Here is a 24,695-nt window from a genome sequence, read left to right as displayed (position 1 = left end):
GCTGACCGCTGAGCCACAATGCCACCCCCCCTTTGTCAAGGTTGGAATTTGAACAATGAACTGTGCACATGACCATATGTGTATATAAAAAAAAGTTTATTGCATTCGGCAGAGTTCTGTTGTAGCTACTCTCCCTGTGTTTACTTGAATAAATAGTCATAAACCTGTCCTGAAGACCCCTGTGGTTGATCATCAGACATAACCACAACAGTGTATATGATGAGTTTTTTTTTCAGAATTCCATATAAGCTGTATCTACCACATTACCCTCACTGACTCTCTGTTACCTCAAAAATTCAATCAAATTGTCCTTAACGAATCTACATTAGCTTTTCTTAATTAACCTGCACATAAAACCTTCCTCATTCTCAAGGTGAATCAAAATGACCAATACGAGCTGGGCTTACACAAACCTTTTTGGTCAATGGTGCAATGTTTGCGATTCTCCAGTCCTCTGATATGACTCATACCTCAGGAGGATTGCAAGGTTATATTCAGTGTGTCAGTAAAGGTGCAGTTTTCATCCTTGCTTCTTCAGCATCCTTTCCAGAGCTTGTCAGTTATTGTCTTGAAATATAGTCAGCTTTTCCTGGATCTGCTGTTTAGCTTTTTTTTTAGTCCATCTCCTTTTTGATGTGACTTTGGCAACAATTTTTTTTTTCGGTGAAAACAGATGTGATGTACTTATTTAGTGTTCCAGCCATTCCCTCTGACTCTGGTGCAGAATTCTGGCATCCCTGGAGGTGGGTGGAGAGTGGCAAAAAGCAGAAATAATTGACCCTGGAGAGAAACTCACTCCCTTTCTTGCCACTTCCGCAATTGAGTGCTGGGCAAGAAAGTTCATCAGAGACTCACTTAAGTGGTCACTTAGAGGCTACCTCTGTGTCTCTAATTGCCACTTTCACAATCGCATACCTCCCCAGTGGACAAAAATGTTGGCTCATTTCCTGACTGATAAAACATGGTGGTCTGCCTGCTCGGGTGGGGAGGGTGAAATGGTGCCCTATCTGGGGCACTGGCAGGCATGAATAGCCGGCGTGGAGGTAGTCTCTGAAAGCAACCCCTAATTCCCTTGCCTGTGACCTGTTGGCACCCCTCCTGGCGAGAAGAAGGGGTTTAAAAAAAACAACTTACCTTCTTGCTGCTCAGTCCCCCAAGGAATAGATACAAAGCAGCAAACTTTAGGACCCAGAAGCTATTGAACTCTGGCTGGAAACTTCTGGCAACCCAGATTGCCAGTGTTGACGTCTGTGATAGGACAAGGTACTCATCCTTGCTCCCCTGTCAGCTTTTAATGGACTGATTGGTGGTGGAGGTGGAGGTGGAGGGAATAGTTATCTCAACAGTGAAACTGGCATGTTTGTTGCCACCTAACTCTTTTCTCCCCACTTAAAAGAAAATTGGATAATCCATTTTTTGCTTTCAATCAGTCCCGTCCCTCCTGTTCGTTACTCATCTGCCTCACGGAGGGGTTGAGATTCGTCAGTGCTTTTGGAGCTGTATGCATCACAGGAAGCAGAAGGTATTCCATTATCCTCCAGACTTGTGCCTTGTAGATGATACACAGGCTTTGGAGAGTCAGGCGATGATTAGATTAGATTACTTAGATTAGATTACTTACAGTGTGGAAACAGGCTCTTTGGCCCAACAAGTCCACACCGATCCACAGAAGCGCAACCCACCCAGACGCATTCCCCTACATTTAACTCTTCACCTAACACTACAGGCAATTTAGCATGGCAAATTCACCTAACCTGCACGTTTTTGGATTGTGGGAGGAAACCAGAGCACCCGGAGGAAACCCACGTAGACACGGGGAGAATGTGCGAACTCTATACAGAGAGTCGCCTGAGGCGGGAATTGAACCTGGGTCTCTGGCGCTGTGAGGCAGCAGTGCTAACCACTGTACCATCGTGCTGCCCAAAAAGTTACTACAAACTTTCCAGACTTTGGCCTGCTCTCGCAACCACAGTATCTATATGCCAGGCCAGTTTAACTTCTAGTCAATGGTAATCTCCAGGATGTTGATGGTAAGGAATGCAAATTTTGTAATGCCATTGATAGTCTTAGAAAGTTAGTTGGGCTCTGCCTTAATCAAATTGGCGGTGGTGTAATGTCTGACATTTAGAAGTAGTTAGTTTCCTATCTCTGGAAACTGTTCCTTAATTCAGCATCTCCACTCCTCCTCCTCATGAATGTTCTTCTCTTCACCTAGAAGGGAAGTCATTCAGAGCTCTAGATTTCTCCGTGATTAGCTCTTGTAATACCCTTGTTAAGTGGACTTCTGTAGGTCACCGAGATAGTGATTTCTAAACAATTTGTAGATTTAAGGTATCTTTGGGATTGTTTCAGTTGGAGGAAAACAGGCTAACGATACAGGCATAGTGAAGGTGAGGAAGCAGTTTGGAAGCTTTTCTGAGTCAACTAAAACACCAAGGTTGTAATGTCTGGTTTAGCTTCACACACAGTCTAAGGAGTGAGATGTCAGGCAATGAATCTGACATGTTGGAGACAGCCATGTGATTGAGAGAAGTGATGGTAAGGTAGATGTGGGTGTTGGCCTCCTTTATGTGGAAACTAGTGTTTTACTTTAAGGTGATATAGATAAAGAACGTGAGAAAGAGAGAGACAGACAAGGAGAGAATAATTTAAGAAGTAGCATTGCAGAATTAAGAGAAGCCATTGCAGGTGGCAGTGATTGAATAAATAAGAATTGATCATCAACCCAGATCAATGGTTTAATTTAGGAGCAGCCACAATCTCTTCCTTTGAGCACTGTAATAGCAAAAAATTATCATTTAGCATCATATGACCAAACAAAGCCATAAAATTTCATCACATTTAGAATATTTCTTCAGGCATCACAATGCCTGAAATCACAACTGAGGGAACTTTTGAATTTTGGAATGCTTTTGTTGACAGACTGGACTGAGAGAGAGTAGGAATTAGTAGGATTATGCAGAATTTCAAAGGTTTGGAGTTAAATGAGAAGAATAAAGAAATGGAAATCAGACTTCTATCTAACATGCCACTTGTGTATTCTCAGCAGGGATACAAAGCTAGTTGTTGAATGAAATTCTGAAATAGATTTGAACACTTCTTCATTACAACATGGGAGAAGTCTGTGGAGGTCCTGGATTGAGTGGACGATTTGTTGGAACATTAGTACTTGTAGTAAAAATATAAACTGATTATTCTTAAAAAGACCAAATTAAAAATGAAAGCAAGTTTAAAGGAGTGATTTTTAAGCACTGCCCATTCCTGTCTGATTGTAGCCCTTAGTAAATATTAATTGCAATAAAATTGATGCTTTTCTTGAAATGGACTTAGTGAGCATTGTCTAGTAATGCTCTCCCTATTCAGCCATTCTTGTGATATCAGTTAAAAGCAATGTCCCAGTATTAGATTTTCCAACTTATATTGACATTCCAAAGTTTGCTGCTATGGTGGCCAAATTATACTTCAGTTTCAATGTAGTTGCAGTGTAACAAGTGATGGTTTCCTCTATGAGTACCAAAGTTAAAAATCACACAACACCAGCTTACGGTCCAACAGGTTTATTTGCAAGTACTAGCTTTCAAAGTGCTGCTCCTCTGTCACGTACCTAGTGGAGTAGGATCATAGGACACAGAATTTATAGCAAAGGATCATCATGTCATACACTGACGCAATATATTGATGCAATATGTCACACCAGTATATGTCACTAAGATCTTTTGCTGTGGATTCTGTGTCCCATGATCCTATTCCATTAGCTACCTGATGACGGAGCAGCGCTCTGAAAGCTTGTACTTCCAAATAAACCTGTTGGACTATAACCTGGTGTTGTGTGATTTTTAACTTTATCCACCCTGGTCCAACACCGGCACCTCCACATCTTTAAGTAACGTCACTGGTTAACTGCAGGTGGTGTGACTCAAAGTGTCGAAATTGACATAAATATAAAAAAAATCAAGGAACTAACGCACCCAAGTAGCAGTTCCCATTATAGGGTGAGATTTTTTAAAAGAAATGTTATGTCGTTTGGCCACACCCAAACCCTGCCAATTCCTGATTTCACATGTATTAGTGAAAACCAAGGGACTGTTAAACAAATAGCAATCAAATTTCTGTTTCTTGCCTCCTGTGTATCACTGCCAGCTCAGGAAGCTCATTTCCTCTTTTTGAAAATTAAACACTTCATCGCAGCTCAACTTCACTATTAAATGGAGCCAATATAAACCTTCCAGCATGACTATTTTCAATAACCAGTATGAATAACTGACATGAACTTTAGGTTATTAAATGATCCAATTCCATACTCTTAATAGGAACTTCCAATGATTAACTACAAATCGTGTCTTGCTTAAAAAGGCATTGCTCATTGATTAATTAGTTTCCACATCGCATCGTCACATATCGATAGCTGGCTGTTCCTGCTAGCATGCAACTAATTAACAACTTAATAAATATGGCATTTAAATTATACAATGTGTATTATTTAAAGATTTTGTTTACTCAGGACCGTCACCACTGCAGAAATGAATAACTTTGACCAGGTAATAGTTATACACTGTGAGTCATCTGTATTCTTTGACATACATCCTTATAAGCACTTTTTGGTTTCTATTATTGTTTTATATAATTCAGTTGACTTTTCCCTTTACATATATACCATAAAAGACGATGGGAAAATTCTATATTTAATTCCAGCTACAGGAGCTCTCTGCCCATTCTGATCTATCAATAGGAAAAGCTACAGGGAGCACAGGGATGTGGAAGGATAAGGGGCAGCGTACACCATCTGAACAATTGCAGTGTTGCCTGATGGGAAATACTATCTTTATTTAACTGTTCACATACCAAAAACGAAACCTGGTGATGTAATTTCATTGAAAGACATCATTGGACCATTGAAAAAAAAATTCAAGTCTCTTTTGGCTCTGTTTCTCTTGGGTTAGTATGGTTTTCGCCTCTGAGTCAGAAGGTTATGGATCGAGAAAAAACTACAGAAAACTTCAGGACTAAACCTCAGCTGATACTTCAGGGCAGCATGACAAGAATGCTGCAATGTTGAAGGTGCATCATATACTGTCTTTCACATAGAACCATACAACACGGAAACAGGCCCTTCGGTCCAACCAGTCCGTGCTGAACATAATCCCAAACTAAACTAGTCCCACCTGACTGCTCCCCTCCAAATGTTTCCAATTCATGTACTAATGCGAATGTCTTTTAACCATAGAATAAATTATTCCCATGACACTCTGTAAAGAGTAGTTGCCATTTAAAAAGTAGCAATAGTGTAAATTACATTCAAAACTAAACAATGAACAGTTTTCTGATTTTGAATTATATCCCATTCACAATGCTTTCCTAAAAGTTGTACTGACTGCATTTGTAACCTTGATTTTTTATTTTATTTGGAATTTTAAGTCAGAATTACTGTTGAGGATCCAGAGAAAGCACAAAATTTTTGGTACACGATCAATAACAATTTTTAATGAGTCTCTGGTGATTTTTTTTTGTCAAAAGTTTAAAAAATTTGCAATGTACGTAGGTTCTGAGGAAGGATCACCGGACTCAAAATGTTAACTATGACTTCTCTTCACAGTTGCTTCCAGATCTGCTGAGCTTTTCCAGTAACTTCGGTTTTAGTGCAATGGTTCGCTCGCTGGTGACATGATCAGTGAGAGTCTCCAGTGGAGCACTGGTGGCGTGTCATAAAGTCATTGGGATGTGCAACATGGAAACAGACCCTTTGATCCAACCTCTCCATACTGACCAGATATCCGAATCCAATCTTGTCTCACCTGTCAGCACCCGGCCCATATCCCTCCAAACCCTTCCTATTCATATACCTATCCAAATGCCTCTTAAATGTTGCAATTGTACCAGCCTGCACCACTTCCTCTGGCAGCTCATTCCATACACGTACCACCCTCTATGTCAAAAAGTTGCCCCTTAGGTCTCTTTTATATGTTTCCCTTCTCACCCTAAACCTATGCCCTCTAGTTCTGGACTCTCCAACCCCAGGTAAAAGACTTTGTCTATTTATCCTATCCATGCCCCTTATAATTTTGTAAATCTCTATAAGGTCACCCCTCAGCCTCTGACGCTCCAGGGAAAACAGCACCAGCCTGTTCAGCCTCTCCTTATAGCTCAAATCATCGAAACCTGGCAACATCTTTGTAAATTTTCTCTGAACCCTTTCAAGTTTCACAACATCATTCTGATAGGAAGGAGTCCAGAATTGCATGCAATATTCCAACAGTGGCCTAACCAAAGACCTGCACAGCTGCAACATGGAGTTGTAAGGACATATTCACCTTTATTCTGCAGTCAGCATTTCCCTTCAGTGACAAGCCCTTCACTGAGTGCTTGCCCAAGAGTATTTTTCAGGTTCTGTTTCGATTTCCTTGGGTACCTGCACATTGTGCAGCAATACCTGCAAACTATCTCTGGTTCCATTTGCCCTGTGAGTTCTCAGGTCTTATTTTCAAATCTGATTGATGGGTCGGAAGATGATGATTGTAAACTTTTCCTTCAAGTCATCAAACCTCTCTTCTCCCCTGTGGAATACACTCTCCTCCCTCCCCCATCCATAAATGGCCATCTCCTTTCTTCTGACATCCCAACTGGCAGTTGGTCTGTTTGTTATCTCCCTTGACATTCCTGCTCTGCTCAACTACCACTTGTATCAAAGTCCCTATCCTAACCCACACTGCCCCACATTCAGTTCACCTCATCCTCCCTAGTCAGCCTACCTAATTAACCCATTGTGCTCCCTATCCTTCATGTGCAGCTGACACCCTTCCTTGTCTCCATTGCCCCTATCACTGTGACATTCATCTGTACATCCCATGCTACTCCTTCACCTCCCAGGATTATTCCAGTATCTCGCAACCACACTCTTTTTTGTATTATTCCCTACCATTCCTTTTCACCTAACTCCCATTTCCATGAACTTCTGCTATTGTTACATTTCAGAGCCCTTTTTGGTTTGCTTTCACTTGCTTTCCCGGTCAGGTTTGCTGTCAGCAACTCGTTTGGCCTCTTTACTTGAACAGGCTAATGGCCCAAGTCAGCCTCATCACTTTATACTGTAAGCATTTAACTATGAGAAAGTGAGGACTGCAGATGCTGGAGATCAGAACTGAAAAATGTGTTGCTGGAAAAGCGCAGCAGGTCAGGCAGCATCAGGAGAAGAAGGGCTTATGCCCAAAATGTCGATTCTCCTGCTTCTTGGATGCTACCTGACCTGCTGCGCTATTCCAGCAACACATTTTTCAAGCATTTGACTATACCAAGCAGGATTGCACACGACTGAGAATTCTGATGAGCTGCTTCACTTGGTCAGGCTCTCCACCTTACACCGTAAACACCTAGACAAAGGAACAGCTTGTCTATGAAGGGCCCAAGTAACAGAAGAACTGAAAACAAAAAGTACTGGAGATCAAACCAGCTCAGGGTGCGTCCGCGGTGAGAGAGCAAGCTAACGTTTAGAGTCTAGATGACTCTTCATCAGAGCTAATGTGAAGTGTGAAGGGGATAGCATTTATGCTGTCGTTGGGGTGGGGGGAGGGGATGGGGGTATTGGTGAGGAGGGGGTCGTTGGGGGGGAAAGAGATTGATAGTTCAGATGAAGTGCCCACTGGAAGGAGAGAGGACATGGTGACAGAATGTGACAAGCATGGTGTTGTACACCAGTCATGAATGGGAAGTGACAAAGATGTACACGGTGAAAGAGAATAGCTCTGATGTGGAGTCACTCGAAGCGTCAGTTTGCTCTTTGGGTCCATGGATGCCCCCTGACCCGCAGTGATCTCCAGCATTTTTTGTTTTCAGTACAGATTCCAGCATCTGCAGTAATATGGCCCTATATTAAATAACAAGAGAAGTTAGTTCTGACCAGAGCTTACAGGAAAAATTGTCTTCCTGGCCAGATACCCACCTCATGTACATATAATCAGGTTTGAGAACATGAGTGTTTCCAATTTTTGGTGAGTGAGGTTGTGCCCTAGAATATAACCCAAATAGGCTGAGGTGACAGTATAGTACACATAATGAACACAGCAACTTCAAAAAGGTTAGTCTATCAGGAAAGCTTAGAAATACATAAATAGAACAGAATCTTACCTATTAAATAAATCAGTAAAACCCACTAGAGTATGCAAGAGTTTGAAAATCCTTTAAAGGGTCTGATGGCAGCTCTGTTCTCCTTTTTGCTGACCCTTAGAATTTGCAACTGACCCTTTTAATAACCTTCCCGCTCTGTGATGAGCAGTGGCAGGGAAATGGATTTGAAATGCAGACGCTGTAAAATTCTGAAGAGACAAAAATCAAAAACGCAAAGAGTAATTTTGTTTGATTTATTTACCTGTCTTCTAGCGTATTTCAGCCAGATGTTTGGAAGGTATTTTAATTCAATAGCATCTTTAGAGTACTAGCGAAGTGAAGTATTAATTCACAATCTTACATGATGTATCCTTTCTGGTTGCATAGACCATTGCAATTATATCTGTGTTATTGTCGGGTGCTTCATTTAAATTGGATTGCTACCTGAAATTAAAAATAGATATATAGCCAATGTTCCCTCTAAGGTGCGTGGTTACGCTGCCACTCTGAAGGTCCATTATGCCATTTGCTGTGCCAATGCATTCATTTCTGAGTTTCCTGGCCACTGCCTTGTAAAACATGATGGGCTGTGCAGCAGTGCAGAAATTGGAAGGAAAATAACATGTAACTCCTTTCATACAAACACTGTCGTAATGTCAAACTCTCAGCATCCAATTTGCATGCATCAAGATCCCGTAAACAGCAATGAATAAGCATCCAAATAACCTGATATTGTGATGATTATTGAGGGACAAATATTATTACCCCTTGACGATAGGGAGAATTCCCCAGCCCCTAATCCCTTTCAAAGTTGTGCCTTGGGATTATTTTTCGATCAATCTGAACTTAAATATCTCATCTGAAAAGAAGTCTGGCAGCAAAACACTTGTCCAAATTGTAAAAGACAGACTTATTATAGGATGATTGGAATTCACTGATGAGACACAGCAATAGAATTAGCTAGGTAATAGAATTACCGTCAAGGGTCTGTGATGGAGAAGCTAAGCTCAAGTGGTTGATGTAATAGGTTAAATCAGTTTTAATAAGGAAATAATTGCTAAACTTTCAGTGATGGGGAAGAGCACTTGATCTTTTACCCCTTACCTTTTAAGAGGAGCTACCATCTTCTGCAGTTTCATGCATTCTGTTGTATTTTTTCCAATACATATAAACTTTTAAACTGTTAGGATCTTTCTCAATCTCTCCAGTTCTGATAGAATGTTCCATATTATGTAGCAACCCTTGTGGTGGAAACAAATTGAGTGTCTCATTGTTGATGGTAAGCACTTTTTGTCTCACTGCTTATTTTCTCAAATCCACTGTTTTGAAATTTAGATCTCCCCATATCCTTTCCCAGAGAAAAAGCTGTTTTTTTTCATAATTGTTGCCTGTTGAATTTGATATAATTCTGCAGAACATTTGCATTGTGCATTCCATTGCTTAAATATCTTTTGCGTTGTGAAGAACTGTGTACAGCACCCCGAACAGTTGTCCAACAAATGCCTAATGCCTAAATTCACCTTCTTTGTTTTTCTATTCACAGTCCTACATCTCTTTCCATCTGCATTTGCATGATTAAAAATATGTTTATTTATACCTCTAATCTTTTCTGTCTTATCTCTTTGGAGTAAATGTGCTTTCATTCTTTCCTCAATGCAGTGCTTCACATTTCCGTAAACTGAATTGTAACTGCCTTTTGGCTGCTTCCAAGTCATGTCATCCAATTTTTTTTTAATATCTATTCATTCTAGGGATGTGAGCATCAGAGGCTGGGCCAGTATATAATGCCATTTTTGGATGCCCTTGTGAAGGTGGTGGTGAGCTGTCTGTATGTATGAGCCACTGCAGTGCTTAGGGTGTGGAGTCACCCACAGTGCTGTTAACATATGAACTTTCAGGATTTTGACAGAATAGTGAAAAAATAGTGAGATAATTCCAAGTCAGGCATATAGACGTTGGGAAACTTGTCTTTTTTATTCACTCGTAAGACCAAATAATCTGTCGCTGGCTGGCCAGCATTTATTGCCTATCCCTCATTGCCCTTGAGAAATTAGTGATGAGCTACCTTCTTGAACTGCTGCAGGTTGACCCACAAAGCCTTTAGGGAGGGAATTCCAGGAGTTTGACCAGTGCTATGAACCCAGTCAGATTGATGCAGGACTTGCAGGGAAACCTGCAGGTGGTAGTGTTCCCATATATCTGCTGCCCTTGCCGTTCCAGTTGGAAGTGGTCATGGGTTTGGAAGGTGCTGTCTGAGGATCTTTGGTGAATTGCTCCAGTACATTTTGTCGATAGTACACACTGCTGCTACCGAGCGTCAGTGATGGAAGGATTGGATGCTTGTGGATGCGGTGCCAGTCAATTGGGGTGCTTTGTCCTGGATGGTGTCAAGCTTCTTGAATGTTGTTAGTGCTGCACTCATCCAGGCATGTGGGGAGTGCTTCATCACACTCCTCGCTTGTACCTTGCAGATAATAGACAAGCTTTGGGAGTCAGGAGCTGAATTATTTGCCTCAATATTCCTAGCCTTTAGAGTCATAGAGTCTTACAGCATGGAAACAGGTGCTTCAGCCCAAACTGATCTATGCCAAGCAAAATGTCCGTCCACACTAACCCCATTTCCTGCATTTGGCCCACATCTTTCTAATCCTTTCCAATCCATGTATTTATCCAAATGCCTTTTAACTGTTGTTAATGTACCCGCCTCAACCACTTCCACTGACAGCTCACTCTATATGTGTACCGTCGTCTGTGTAAAACAAGCTGCTCCTCCAGTTCCTTTTTATTCTTTCCCCTCTAACCTTAAACTGATGCCCTCTAGTCTTTGATTCCCCAACCCAGGGAAAATGACTGAGTGCACTAACACTATTTGAGCCTTTCATAATCTCATACACTTCTATATGATTCCAATCCCCCCCCCCCCGACCCAGTCTCCTACGCTGTAAAGAAAAAATCCTGGCTTATCCAACCTCTCGCTGTACCTTAGTCCCTTGAGTCCCGGCAACATCCTTGTAAATTTCTTCTGCACTCTTTCCAATTTAATAACATCCTTCCTATAGAAAGGTGACTAAAACTGAACACAATACACCAAGTATGGCCTCACTAATGTCCTGTATAACTGCAACACGCCTTCCTAACTACTGTACTCAATGCCCTGACTAATGAAGTCCAGTGTGCCAAAAGCCTTCTTCACTGCCCTGTCTGCCTGTGACTCCACTTTCAGAGAACGGTGCACCTGAACTCCAAGATCCCTCTGTTCCACGACACTCATTAAGGCCCCACCATTCATTATGAAACTTCGACCTTGCTTTGACTTTCCAAAATGCAAGACCTCACACTTATCTATATTAAACTCCATTTTCCATTTCTCAGTCCACTTCCACAGCTGATCATGATCCTGCTGCAATCTCTGACAACCTTCCTTACTGTCCATGATATCACCTATTTTAATGTCATATGCTTATGCAGTGAGTCCAGTTGAGTTTCTGATCAATAGTAGCCCCAAGGATTTTGACGCTGGGAGATGGTAATGCCATTGAATATCAAGGAGCAGTGGTTAGATTCTCTCTTTTGGCAGCACTCATTGCTTAGCATTTGTTTGTTACAAATGTTGCTTGCCACTTATCAGCCCAAGCCTAGATATTGTCCAGATCCTGTTGCATTTTAGAAGTATTTGCGGAGTCACAAATGGTGTGAAATTTGTGCAATCATTGGCAACTATCCCTACTTCTGACCTTTATTATGGAATCAAGGTCATTGATAATGCAGCTGAAGATGATTGGGGCTAGGGCACTACTTTGAGGAATTCCTGCAGCTGAGGTGACTGACCTCCAAAGCCCACAACTATCCTCCTATGTTCCAGGTAAGGTTAAGACCAGCAGAGAGAATTCCCTCTAATTCCCATTTGCTCCAGTTTTATCACGGGACCTTAATGTCATACCCATTCATGTTTTGCTTTGATATTAATGGCAGTCACTCTCTTCTTCCCTCTGGAGTTCAGCTCTTTTGTCCATGTTTGTAATGATATCGCAATCTCAGTGGCCCCAGCAGAGCTCAAACTAGGTGTCAGTGAGCAGATTCTGTTTGGTCGCACTGTTGATGACATCTTTGCTGATGATTGAGAATGGACTGGTGGGTCTGTCAGTGTTGTATCTGTACTGAAACAGTTAGGCTCAGAGCCTGTCTAGTTTGAGAGCTCGGTCTTAGGTCCAGTTTCTGAAACTGGACAATAAATTTTGGCTTATCCAACAACAACCATACCCCAAGAATGAATTAAGTGAAAACTTACAATTGAATGTGGGAAGACTCTAGTGCTTAGATCTAATCTATTGGTTGAGGGATTATTTAGCCCTACAAATTGCATGCTACATTTGCAATTTGGAATGTAAGTAGTCCTATCTTGTACTTCACTGAGTTAACACCTCATTTTTAGGTTTGTAACGTGTTGCTTATGGCATGCCCTCCTGCTCTCCTCAATAAACTAGGGCTGGTTTCCTGGCTTGATGGTAATGTTAAAGTGGAGACTATGCAGGGCGCTGAGGTTAGTGGCTAAGTGCAGTGGTGCTGAAGCAGACTTCTGACAATGCCTCATGGATACCCAGTTTGGATTTTTTACATCTGATCGAAATCTATTCCACTTAACACGCAGTTATGCACACCACTCAACAAAGGATACCTGCAGTGTGACGTTGGGATTTAGTTTCAATGTGGTCATCACATGGATAGATGCAACTGCAACAGGTGAATTACTGATGAAGAGGTCAAGTAGATTTTCCTTCTCTCCTTTTTCTTTTCTTCCTCACCATCTGCCTTAGCTTTGGTATGTTATCGCTGTCATTAAAGGCTTGGTTGGCTCAGTCATTAGGAGTACTGCAAAGCCACTCATGGTGAAACATATTGGAGACACACCCAGAAAACATCTGTTTCCTTGCCACACTCAAAGCTTTTGCCAAGTTAGTGTAGAAAGGAATCAGCAAGAGACTTCCTTGGCCATATTTGATCAGAAGCCACAACACGGTATGGAGTCCAGAGTCAATGTTAAGGACTTTCAGAACATCACTCTCCTGACTGTTAACCACAGTGCTGACACCACTGGTGGGTTTGTCGAGCCGATGGGAGAAAATATGCCCAACATTGATGATACTGGTGTCTGGGACATTGTCTATCAGGCATGGTTCCATGTGTATGGTAGTGTCAGGCTATTGCTTGACTAATCTGCATGACAGCTCTCCCAGTTGTGATCCAAGTGCCCAGATGTTTTTGGGAGGACATTTCAGAGCCATTGTCTTTCCCAGTTCCCATTCTTCCCAAGTGCCTCTGGCTTTATTGAGTTGTTTAGACCTCATTATGGTCTTGTAGAGCTAAGTGGTTTGCTCAGATTTTCTCCTACATTGATAACTCATATGAGCTTTTGCAATAACCAGCAAAAGCTTAATGCTCACCTTTAAACTAGCTTTTAATTCCAAATTTGTTAATTTAATTAAAATCGCATCATCTGCCATTCCCCAGCTCATTAGCCTACACTTCTGCATCACTAGTCCAGTGACACCCCCACTGGACCACAATCTCCCCATGTATTCTTGCATAGAAACTAACCTGCAACCAATGCAGAAACTAATTGAACTATTAATAGAAATTTCTTCTCAGTTGCACAGTGTCGTGTATTTGCAGCTGGCACAGGCAGCTGGCAAATTTATTGGTTGGTTTGTTTTGTGAAGAATTCAGTCTTGGTTTGTAAGAGAGAAAGGATAGATTAAAAATCGATTTGCAAGGTGAATCAAAGCTTTAAAAATGGCATTGTGAGAAAATGCAAACAGTAGGGTGTTTTTTTGGCATCGTTCGATCATATTTTCATTTCTAATCAGATGAAATAAGTTCTAATTTTGCTTGTTCACATTTCAGCTTTCTGTTTCCTCCTTTGAGATATTCCTGCTATGGTACATGTCGTACAATAAAATCCTGTAAGGAAATGCCCTGGGTTTATGTTGCATATTGCCCACAAATTGAATTGCCAAATTAACTACCATGCATAGTGAACAAAAGTTAGATCACTTCTCTGATGCAGCAGCTTATCTCGTGGGGGTACTGAACAACACCCTGAAATCTCATCTTAATTCAATATTCCAGGTCTGATTTTTCTTTTTGCAACGTGTCCCAGGGTGCCTGTGTGCATCTGGAGAAGAAGCCAACTCAAGCATAATTATTTTCTGGCAAAGATGTTTTATCTCTAGGTTGACATGACAGCGACAATTTCATTACATTTAAAGGTCAAGGATTAAAAGTACTCATCAAATGGAAATGTATTTTATTGCTTACCTAATAAAGACAAGCATGAAGTTATGACCATTCTATCTTTTTCAGCTCCTTCAGGCAGAAATTGAGTCACAATGAATTAAACAATACCTTATATTTTCTTGGCATCTAAAAGCAGATTTATTAATGAGAAATAATGATGCTGTTTCTTTTCCTTGTCTGGATTTGCGGTGACTCATTCTATTCCTCGCTCTCACCTTTTTTTAATTATCTCGGAATATTTAAAGAGGAGGAAACTGTTATATCAAAACAGAATGTGCTGAAATACTCAGCAAGTCGGGCAGTACCCGTGAGCTGGAGGACAGACTTAATATTCAGGGGCGAACCTCAAGTGACTTCTGAAACAGGCAACTTGTATTTTTCCTCCAGGGCGTTTTGAAACAGACTTAATGTGGTTGGGTGCAGCTTGGTAAACTGGGCAGAAAGTGATGCAAATGGGTCCACACAGTTAAATCGCCCACCTGATTTCTAATTCCTTTTGAAATCAGGGAGAACGTGATGGGATGAGTAATATCAAGAGCAGCCAATTAATTACCTCCTCAAAATTACCCCCAACGTTTTTCAAACATTCAGCCCTTCAAAGACAGAGCCTAAAAAATTGGTTGCTGGAAGGTTTTGAACTGCAGTAGATCAGCTGTATTTCTCACATGCCGTTGAACAGAGAACATGAATACAGCACAAGAATACAGATCCTTCGGCCTATTGTGCCTGTGCCAACCATGATGCCATTGTAAACTCTTCCAAATTGGATTAATGGTACTGTGTTGTCATGTGGGCTACTGTGCATTGGTATCCCAACATACAGTGGCACCTGGTCACAAAAAAACTCTTAAAATTGGGCATATTTTAATTTGCTTCTGTACGGTAATTATTTTGTGCATTTTTATCAAGCAGTTGGCTGATTAAAGTGATTAATATTGGTGATGTAAGAAAATTGGGTGGGTTGCGCTTCAGCGGGTCGGTGTGGACTTGTTGGGCCGAAGGGCCTGTTTCCACACTGTAAGTCTAATCTAATCTAATCTAAAAAATTAATGGATAATGATCCATTGGAGATCATCAAACATTTTAAGTTTATACTTTATATATTATAGTATCATTGCCTTTCATTGCCAAAATCAATTAATCTCATTCAGTTTAAGTAAAATCTGTATTATTAAACGACAACCTGGAAAGCTCTCATCTTCTCCCACCACTCTGGCTCAGTCAATTAGTGTCCAAATTGATGTATGGTGAGGAGAGATCAGTTTTAATTATTGTTCTTTTGATTTATACAGTCCAGATGGTTCACTGGTGTGATGCTATGTTGGTATACTGTTCCCAGGCTGGTGGAAAGTCAGCTCCTGAACTTAGCCTATTTTCCCCTTATTGGAAGCATGCATATCTGGTTGTAAGTTTGCTCGCTAAGCTGGTAGGTTTGTCCTCTGACATTTCATCACCATGCTGGGTAATGTCATCAGTGAACCTCCAATGAAGCGCTGGTGTAATGTCCCGCTTTCTATTTGTGTGTCTTGGTCTGTTAAGGTGGGTGATATCATTTCCATTTTTTTTTAATCAACCGCCTTAACAGGCAAGACACATAAATAGAAAGCAGGATAGAACACCAGTGCATCACCAGAGGCTCACTGATGATGTTACCAGGCATGGTGACAAAACGTCTGAGAACAAACCTTCCAACTCAGCGAGCAAACTTACAACTTGAACCTCAACTTGAGCTACAAACCTTCTCAAAAATCACAAACCTGCTTATCTGGGTGCCAGAAATTACAATGAGGATTACCATGGAGGAAAGAATATGCAGATACTGTGAACAGTCAGCCATTATAATGGTTTTGTGTTTAAAATAGCATTGGCCTGGCAGTTCTTACAGAACCTAGCCCACCATGGGCCAGATTCAAGATAAAAGGTGATCCTGAAGCAGAAGTTAGATATGGCCAACATTTTCCAACTGGCCTTGCTTGAATTAAACAAACCAGTCTCTCACCCAAAACTAGTGGGAGCATCACGTCTGACTAGCAAAGGAGAGAAAGTATGTGGGTCAGGGCCAGGCAATGCCAGAGACCACACCTGTCATAAAGTCAGTGCCTGAAGGAGGGGGTTGTGGATCCGTAGCTGAATCCATAGCCAAAGAAAAGACTGAGCAGCATAGACAGGCTGTTTATCCCAGTAGGTCCTATTTAACTTCCTTCTAAACTTCCTCCCATTCTATCTCATCTAGCCTTAATACATATCCTTCTATTAGTTTTCTCACATATATTTTCCAAGTAAAAGGAACAAAGGTAAAACTTACGCAATTACTATTAGTGCATTGGGTTGTATTGTAGAACAGAGAGATCTAGGGGTTCAGGTACATAATTCTTGGAAGTTTGCATCGCATGTAGACAGGGTGGTTAAACAGGCATTCAGAACGCTTGCCTGCCTTCATTGCTCGACCTTTGAATATGAAAGTTGAGATGAGACGTCATGTTGAGGTTGTACTGAATGTTGATGGGTTATCTTCTGGAGTACCATGTGCAGTTCTGGTCACCCTGTTATAGGAAGGATATTATTAAGCTCGAGAGAGTTCAGAAAAGATCTCCCAGGATGTTGTTGGGAATGAAGGGTTTGATTTATAAGGGGAGGCTGGATAGGCTGGGGCTTTTTTCCACTGAAGTGGAGACAGTTGAGGAGTGACCCTACAAGGATTTAGAAAATCACAAGGGGTATAGATAAGGTGAATAGCAGGTGTCTGTTCCTTGGGGTGGCAGATTTTAAGACTGGGGACATATTTTTAAAGTAACAGGAGAAAGACTTTAAAAAGGTATGAGGGGAGACTTTTCTTTTTCCACTCGCAATCCACACTGTATAATGAACTTCCAGAGGAAGTGGTTGTGAGTACCACCAAGGTTTGGTTAAGTACAGGGATAAGAAATGTTTGGAGGGATATGGGTCAAGGTGAAGGCAGGTGAGACCAGTTTAGTTTGGGATCATGGTCAGTGTGGACTGGTTGGACCAAAGGGTCCTTTTCTGTGCTATGTGACTCTATGACTCTTGAATGCAACTGCCGTATTAGGTTTATTACCTATTTGTTTTTATCAAGGTTCACATTCTCTGTTTTCTGTGGGAAAAGATGTAACATTTTGTTGAAATTAGATGATATTTATTACTTGTTAATTCATTATTTTATTCATTATCATTGTGAGCTAAAGCAGTTTGGTGATCTGTACTTGACTCCACACCAAGTGATAACCAGTGTAGCTCTCAGAACATAGGCAGAACAGCTATAGTACAAAAAAACTGGAGCCAGAGCAGAGATGTGATTCTGCTCATTAATCTGGGGTATTAATTTCTTTATCTCCCCATGATTTAATTTTAGTTTAATTTTAATGGTTTCATTCCCCTAAAGCCGTGGTGTTATAAAGTAAACGTTCATTTCTTATTAATACTCTTGAAGATTTTCATTAGAAATTTAATAATAGCTTCAGTTTATGTATGAAGTAGAATTCCCTTAACAATAATACAGCAACTCCGTCTGAATTCCCAAAATGCATTGCCATTTAGAAATCAGATGTCTCCCTCAGAGAATTCCACAATATAAATCTGTTTCACAGCAAATCTATTACATGTTTAGGCATTTTTTTGTTGACTTTTGTTTTATGATATATGGGCAATACTAGCAAAGCTACTCTTGTCCATCCCTAAGAGCCTGTAGTGGTTTGGTGAACCATTTCAGAAAGTCAGCTACCTGTCTTGGAGTCACAGATAGGCCAGACCAGGTAAAGTTGGCAGATTTTCTTTCTTAAAGGGCATTAGTGAACCAGATGAGTTTTTTTTAGTCACCAAGACCAGTTTTATGGTCCAGTTTCATGAACTGATTTTAAATGCTGTGATCATTGTGGAGAACAAAATGCAACAATCCAGAGTAAGGAGGTATCTATCAGCAGAGAGCTGACTTCAGTGGGGCAAGAACTGAGCTGGGCAGGATTGACTGGAACAAGAGGTCGGCAGGAAAAAGACAGGAACTGAAGAAAGAGGAGATGGTTTAGGCGCAGCCGAGGTACGTTCCCTCAAGTGGGAAAGTTCGGAGAAAAAAAGCCAGAATTCCTCGGGTGGCAAAGTTGTTAGAATTAGCATTTGAAAAAACGTTGTTTATGACAAGAGTACGGCAAAAAATACATTTCAGAACCAAGAGGAATACTGAAGGTTTAGAAGGGTGGTTAAAGGGCAAATAATAGAAGCAAAGAAGAATTCTGAAAACCTACCAGCTATAAAAGGGAATCTAAAACTTTTCTGTAGGTATATAAATAGCAAAAGTGTAATTAAAGGAGCAATAAGGCTCATTAGAGACTAAAAAGAAAATGTATACATGAAGGCGAAGGCATGGCTAAATAAATACTTTGCATCTATTTTTAGAGAAGAGGAGAATATTCCCAGGCTATAATGACAAAGAAGCAAACTCTTTTGATAGAAGGTTCAAAATTGATAAGGAAAAGATCTTGGACAGACTGTGATACTTTAAGTTGATGTAGCACCAGGGCTGGGTGAGTTGCTTCCAAGGAGTTTGAAGTAAGTGAAGGTGGAAATTACAGGGGCACTAGCTACTATATTTCAACCTTCCCTGGATTTGGGGTAATACCAGATGACAATAGAATTGTGAACATTATAGCCTTATTCAAGGAAGAATGTAAGGGTAATCCCAGAAATTACAGACCAGTCAGTTTAACTCTGGTGAGGAGGTTTCTAGAAACTGGTATTTGGGTTAGAATTTGTTGTTATATGGAAAAAGGATTGATTTGGACAAGTCGGCATGGATTTCGAAATGTTTAACTAACTTACTGGAGTTACTTGAAGAGGCGACAAAAGAGATCAATGAGGGCAACGTTTATGCAGTGCAACACAACAGACCTGTGAGGAAAGCTGTAAGTTATAGTGTAAAAGGGAAATTGGTGACATGGATGCAAAATTGGTTGAGGTATAGGAAATGGAGAGTGATGGTCAAGGAATACTTTTCATTTTTTTTTCTTTTCAGGTGTGAGACGCAGTGAGAGACACAAAGTACACAAATCTTTATTTAATTTCCACCACCAGGAAAAAAGGAAACACCCGAGTGCCCTGCAACAAGCAGTGCCCTTCACATCAAAGGGCAATGCTGTGTGATCAAAACAGTGAAGGGGAGGGAACGGACTAAATCAAAATAGAGTTGGAGGGGGAAATGATGCACACCACTCCCTGCGGTGCCCACCTCTCCCTGAACAACTCCAGGGTGTTGGTCGACATCGCGTGCTCCTTCTCCAAGGACACCCGGGCTTTAACGTAACCGCAGAAGAGGGGCGGGCAGTTGGCCCTAATGACTCCCTCCACGGCTCGCTGCCTGGACCTGTTTATAGCCAGCTTGGCCAGGCCCACAGGAATACTTTTCAGTTGGAGGGAAGTGTTTAGTGGATTGGTCCAGCAATTAGTAATGGCAGCCTTGCTTTTTCTCATATATTTTGATGATGTAGACCCTGGTGCACAGAGGACGATTTCAAAGTTTAATGATGACACAAAACTTGGAAGAATTGTAAACTGTGGGAGGACGTTGTAGAGCTCCAAGAGGACATTGGCAAGTTGATGGAATATACAAATAGGTGGCAGATGAGGTTCAATGCAGAGAAGTAGGAGGTGAAGCATTTTGGTAGGAAGAACATTGGAGGAATATGTAAAATAAATGATCTAGTTCTAAAGAGGGTGCAGGAGCAGAGGGAGTTGGTATTGTAAGTAGACAGATCATTGAAGGACAATCGGAGACAGCATTTCTTAAAGTATACAATGTCCATGGCTTTCTTAATAGAGTCGTAGAGGGCAAGAGCAAGGAGATGATGTTGAACTTGTATAAGAAGCTTGTTAGATCTCAGCTGGAATATTGTGTACAGTGATGGGCGTCATATTGCATGAAAGATGTGAATGCATGAGAGAGAATACAGAAGCTATTTACAAGAATGGTTCCAGTAATGAGAAACTTTTTAGTTATGATTTAGATTAGATTTAGATTTATTGTCACGTATGTAAAAATACTATGAGAGTGTTTTATCACATGGTCTATGCAAATTGATGCCACACTCAGGGGCCATCTTGAAACACTGAATATAATGTAAGATTTTACCGGAGGAAAGCTAATTTTTCTCTCTTCTTATGGTTCCTCCTCCGCTGCTCTTCCAGGCACTTCTTGACATCGGTCAAAATCTCTGTAACGGGCTCCAGGGTCTCCATAACAGGCTCCGGGGTCTCCATTATAGATCTTCACTACAGCCACTGCCACGACTGCCGTATTCCGAGCTGGAGCCTTGGGCCTGGTAATGCATGGGTTCCATACCTCCTGTTCCCCATCTGATGTTCCTCCAGACACTGCTGCCATCCATTGGTGGTCGTGGTCCTCCTCTGTCCCTTTCACTGACGCTTCTACTCCTTCAGGTGTCCGGGCCTAGCAGCCTGCGAGCCAAGGCCAGGGAAGTCAGCCTGGTATCTGATCCTCGCTCACCAGGAGATCTCGGGCTGGGGTGGAGCCGTGTCTGGCTCATCCTGGCCTTGCTGCTGCCAGAGGCCTCCTTCACCCGCCTCTCTCCAGGCCCTGGTCAGTCCACGTGAGCACAGTTTGAAGAACTTGGTCCTATTGTCTTTCATTAACAGAGGGATTGAGTTTAAGAGCTGCAAGGTTATGCTGCAGCTCTACAGAGCCCCAGTTAGGCCACACTTAGAATATTGTGTTCTGTTCTGGTTGCCTCATTATAGGAGAGATGTGGAAGCTTTAGAGAGGATGCACAGGAGATTTACCAGGATGTTGCATGGACTGGAGGGCATGCCTTATGAAGAAAGGTTGAGCGAGCTAGGGCTTTTCTCATTGGAGAAAAGGAAGTTGAGGGGTGACTTGATAAATATGTAGAAGATGATGAGAGGCATAGATACAGTGGATAGCCAAATACTTTTTCCCAGCATGGAAATGTCTATCACAAGGGGACATAAGTTTAAGGTGATTGGAGGAAGGTATGGGGAGATGTCCGAGGTAGATTCTTTACATAGAGAGTAGTGGGTGTGTGGAATGCACTGCCAGCAGTGGTAGTACAGTCAGACACATTAGGGATATTTAAGGGACTCTTGGATAGGCACATGGACGATAGTAAGATGTAAGGTATGTCAGTTAGCTTAATCTTAGAGTAGGAATAATGTTAGGCACAACATAGAGGGCCGATGGGCCTGTACTGTTCTATGCTCTATGTTCTATGTCCTCAGAGAGAATAAGAGACAAAAAAAGCTGGAATCCAAAATAGACAGGCAGGAGGCTGGAAGAACACAGCAATCCAGGCAGCAACAGGATGTGTAGTAGTCGACATTTCAGGTGTAACTCTTCTCCCCACTCCTGCTGTTGCTTAGCTTGCTGTGTACTTCCAGCCTCCTGCCTGTCTATCTCAGTGAGAAGAAGGCTGACAAGATTTGATAGAGGTTTTCAAATTTATGTGACCTGAATACAGTAGATGCAGAGAAGCTGTTCCCGCTCATAAAAGGAACAAGAATGAGAGGGCATAGCCTTAAAGCAATGTGTTAAAGAAGCAAGGCTGAAGTTAGGAAAAACTTTTTCACACACTAAAGTAGTTACGGTATGGCATAATTGAAAATGTAGTGTAGGCAAGTTCATTGATGTGGAGGTGAGCTGAGATGTCACCTTTTTTTATAAACCTTAGCTTATCTCGAGAATGTGACCAGAAAATTCTGGGATTTACATATTAATGAACTAAAACCTGCAACTCATTCTAAAAGATGAAAGACTTAACAGCAATCTAGGTTTGTTCAATATATTGTTTCAGTTGCATGACAGTGTAATCTTTTGCTATAAATTCTGTGTCTTATAATCCTGCTGTAATACCACCTGATGAAGGAGCAGTGCTCCAAAAGTTAGTTCTTCCAAATAAACCTGTTGGACTATAATCTGGTGTTGGGTGATTTTTAACTGAGTTCATTTGAGGTATTCAAGCGGGCATTAGATGATTATTTGGATAGAAATAGTATACAAGGGTATGGGTTAAAAGCAGATGATTGACACTGATTGACAATGGCCGTGTGAAGACCTGGTGCAGGCATGGTGGATCAAATGGTCATTTTCTACACCATAACATACCTGTGATTCTGTGGTGGGATTTGAACCCATGAGTTCAGATCATTTAAACTGGGCCTCTGGGTTAGCAATCCAGTCATATTACCACTGCGTCACTCGCTCCCCAGTGGGGTAGCGACTGGTCTAGGAGGTAGTCAGCAAAGTACCTGTGGAGACCTTGAATATTCAGGAAGATATCTGGGAAGGATCAGCTAGCAGAATACAAAAGACTGTGTTGGAGCAGTCATACTGGAACTGTGTCTTTGAAATTTAAATTTAGCTACCTTTTAAAGGTGCTTTAAATATTGCTAAGGGCTGGTGACTTGTCAACTAAAAATACATCTCACAGCATTGTTAGGTTATTTGTTCTCTTTTGGTTTACACAATGTAAATGTGCTTGAGTTGGTTCTTGTTGCTATGGTGATCTGTTCTCGGCTTTGTGATCTTTTACAACATGTCCAAATATGGCCAAGTTTAGACAGCAGGCTTTTAGACCTTTTGAAGCTCCATTCTCTTCACAGATGTTGGAATCACTTCAGCAGTAGACTTTAGTTTAACTTAAATTTCACTACAGCAGCAGATATGAGATTAGGTGTCTGCAAGGAAACATTTAGGAGATAGTGAACATAATAAGATTTATATCAGCTTAGGAAAATAACAAGGAGCAATTCAGAGAGAAAAAAACTTAATTAGAGAGGAGCCAGTATCAGAAGGACAGAGTGGGATACACTGTGATGCTGTTGCAGTAACCAGCATGGATATGATGGGCTGAATGTAAATCAATAAAAAACAAAAATGCTGGGGCTACACAGCAGATCTGGCCGCATCTCTGCAGAGAGGAATACAGTTAGCATTCCGAATCGGGTCTAACTTTTTCAGAACTCCTGAAGACTCCTATCAGACTCGAACCATTAATTCTGTTTCTCCCTCCACAGATGCTGCAAGCTTGCTGAGTTTATCCAACACTTCTTAAGTTTATTTTATATTTTCAGCATGCACACTATTTTGGTTTTATTGTGGGCTGAATGCCCTTCTTCTTTGTTGTAAGTCTTTTAGATTATATTAAACCATATCTCGTTCATACATCTGTGGGTTTTATTGTTGTAAAGCCTGGGCTGTCAAATAATGTGACCAAATAATCAGTGAGTTGAACTCCAGATTGTTAAAAAACTTGGAATCTGTTGTTAAGGAGCATGATACTGAACATGAATATCTAGCACAACAACAACAGCATGTAATAACATATTCCATGCAGAGGTCTAAAACTTTGAATGGAGCACTATTAATTGATTTAAGAATTATAAACAAAAGTACACAGCAGGTCTGGAAGCATACCTAGAACAAGAAACTGCAGCTTCATTTTCCCTTTAGATTAACTGTTCATGTTCATTTCTTGGTTTTAAGATGTATTTTGCATAGTTACATTTGGCACATGCCACGGTGCTGCTTTGTTTCAATGTTTGAGCCAGAAGAATGAACTAATAGTCCTCTCATTAAAATTCTCTGAAAAGGTCTGTTATTGTAACTTTGATATTCTATTTTCTTTCTTCTCTAGATTAAAGTAACGTCTGCCTACTATGCAAACAGCAGAAACTCTGACAGCAAGAAGGTAGGACACTTAATGTGCTCAACATCTTACGTTTCAGAAAAAGGAATGCTATGAATTGAATAAAGAATCAAAATAGCAGCATCCAAGATGAAGGAAAGAAAGAACCCTTATGATGTTTCCTATAATTCCTATATGGAATCAAAAATGAGGACAGGACAGAAGGAATCCATTTGACTCGTCAAGTCTTGTGTATGAGTTTTGGTTCTTTTTATTAATTATTACTCCTTTACTATCAGTTGGTGTCCTGGGTAACAAAAGCACACAATTCCAGGAAGTGATCAGCGAATATTTTCTGCATTTCAACATAATTGACAGCAGTTCTTGCTGTCCATTTCACGTGTAAAGGCCAATAACTTCTAAATATTATGCATTCAATGGTGCCAAAATAGCATGCAGTCAGATAATGTCAGTGGTTCCCACATCTGTTGAATTTAGATCTGGTGATTGCTCAGAGTCCAGAAACACAAGGGCAAATGGAACATGTTTAAAAATCACACAACACAAGGTTATAGTCCAACAGGTTTGTTTGGAAGCACTAGATTTAGGAGCACTGCTCCTTTACAAGGTGGTAGAGCA

At 41.0% G+C, this 24,695-nt stretch overlaps 1 protein-coding gene across 2 annotated transcripts in view; it reads left to right on the top strand.

The window, feature by feature from the left end:
• The window catches only part of vps8 (VPS8 subunit of CORVET complex), a 543,230-nt gene that overhangs the window by 424,515 nt on the left and 94,020 nt on the right, over positions 1-24,695 (top strand). For both annotated transcript variants that reach the window (XM_060827508.1, XM_060827507.1), the window contains one exon: positions 24,066-24,119. In XM_060827508.1, coding sequence (XP_060683491.1) covers positions 24,066-24,119 — 54 coding nt within the window. The remainder of the gene's footprint in view (positions 1-24,065; positions 24,120-24,695) is intronic.

This window comes from Hemiscyllium ocellatum, chromosome 7 (genome assembly GCF_020745735.1).
Source record: "Hemiscyllium ocellatum isolate sHemOce1 chromosome 7, sHemOce1.pat.X.cur, whole genome shotgun sequence".
Lineage (NCBI taxonomy): Eukaryota > Metazoa > Chordata > Chondrichthyes > Orectolobiformes > Hemiscylliidae > Hemiscyllium > Hemiscyllium ocellatum.
The sequence above is the reverse complement of the archived record's forward strand: the minus strand, read 5'-3'. Positions and strand labels throughout refer to the sequence as shown.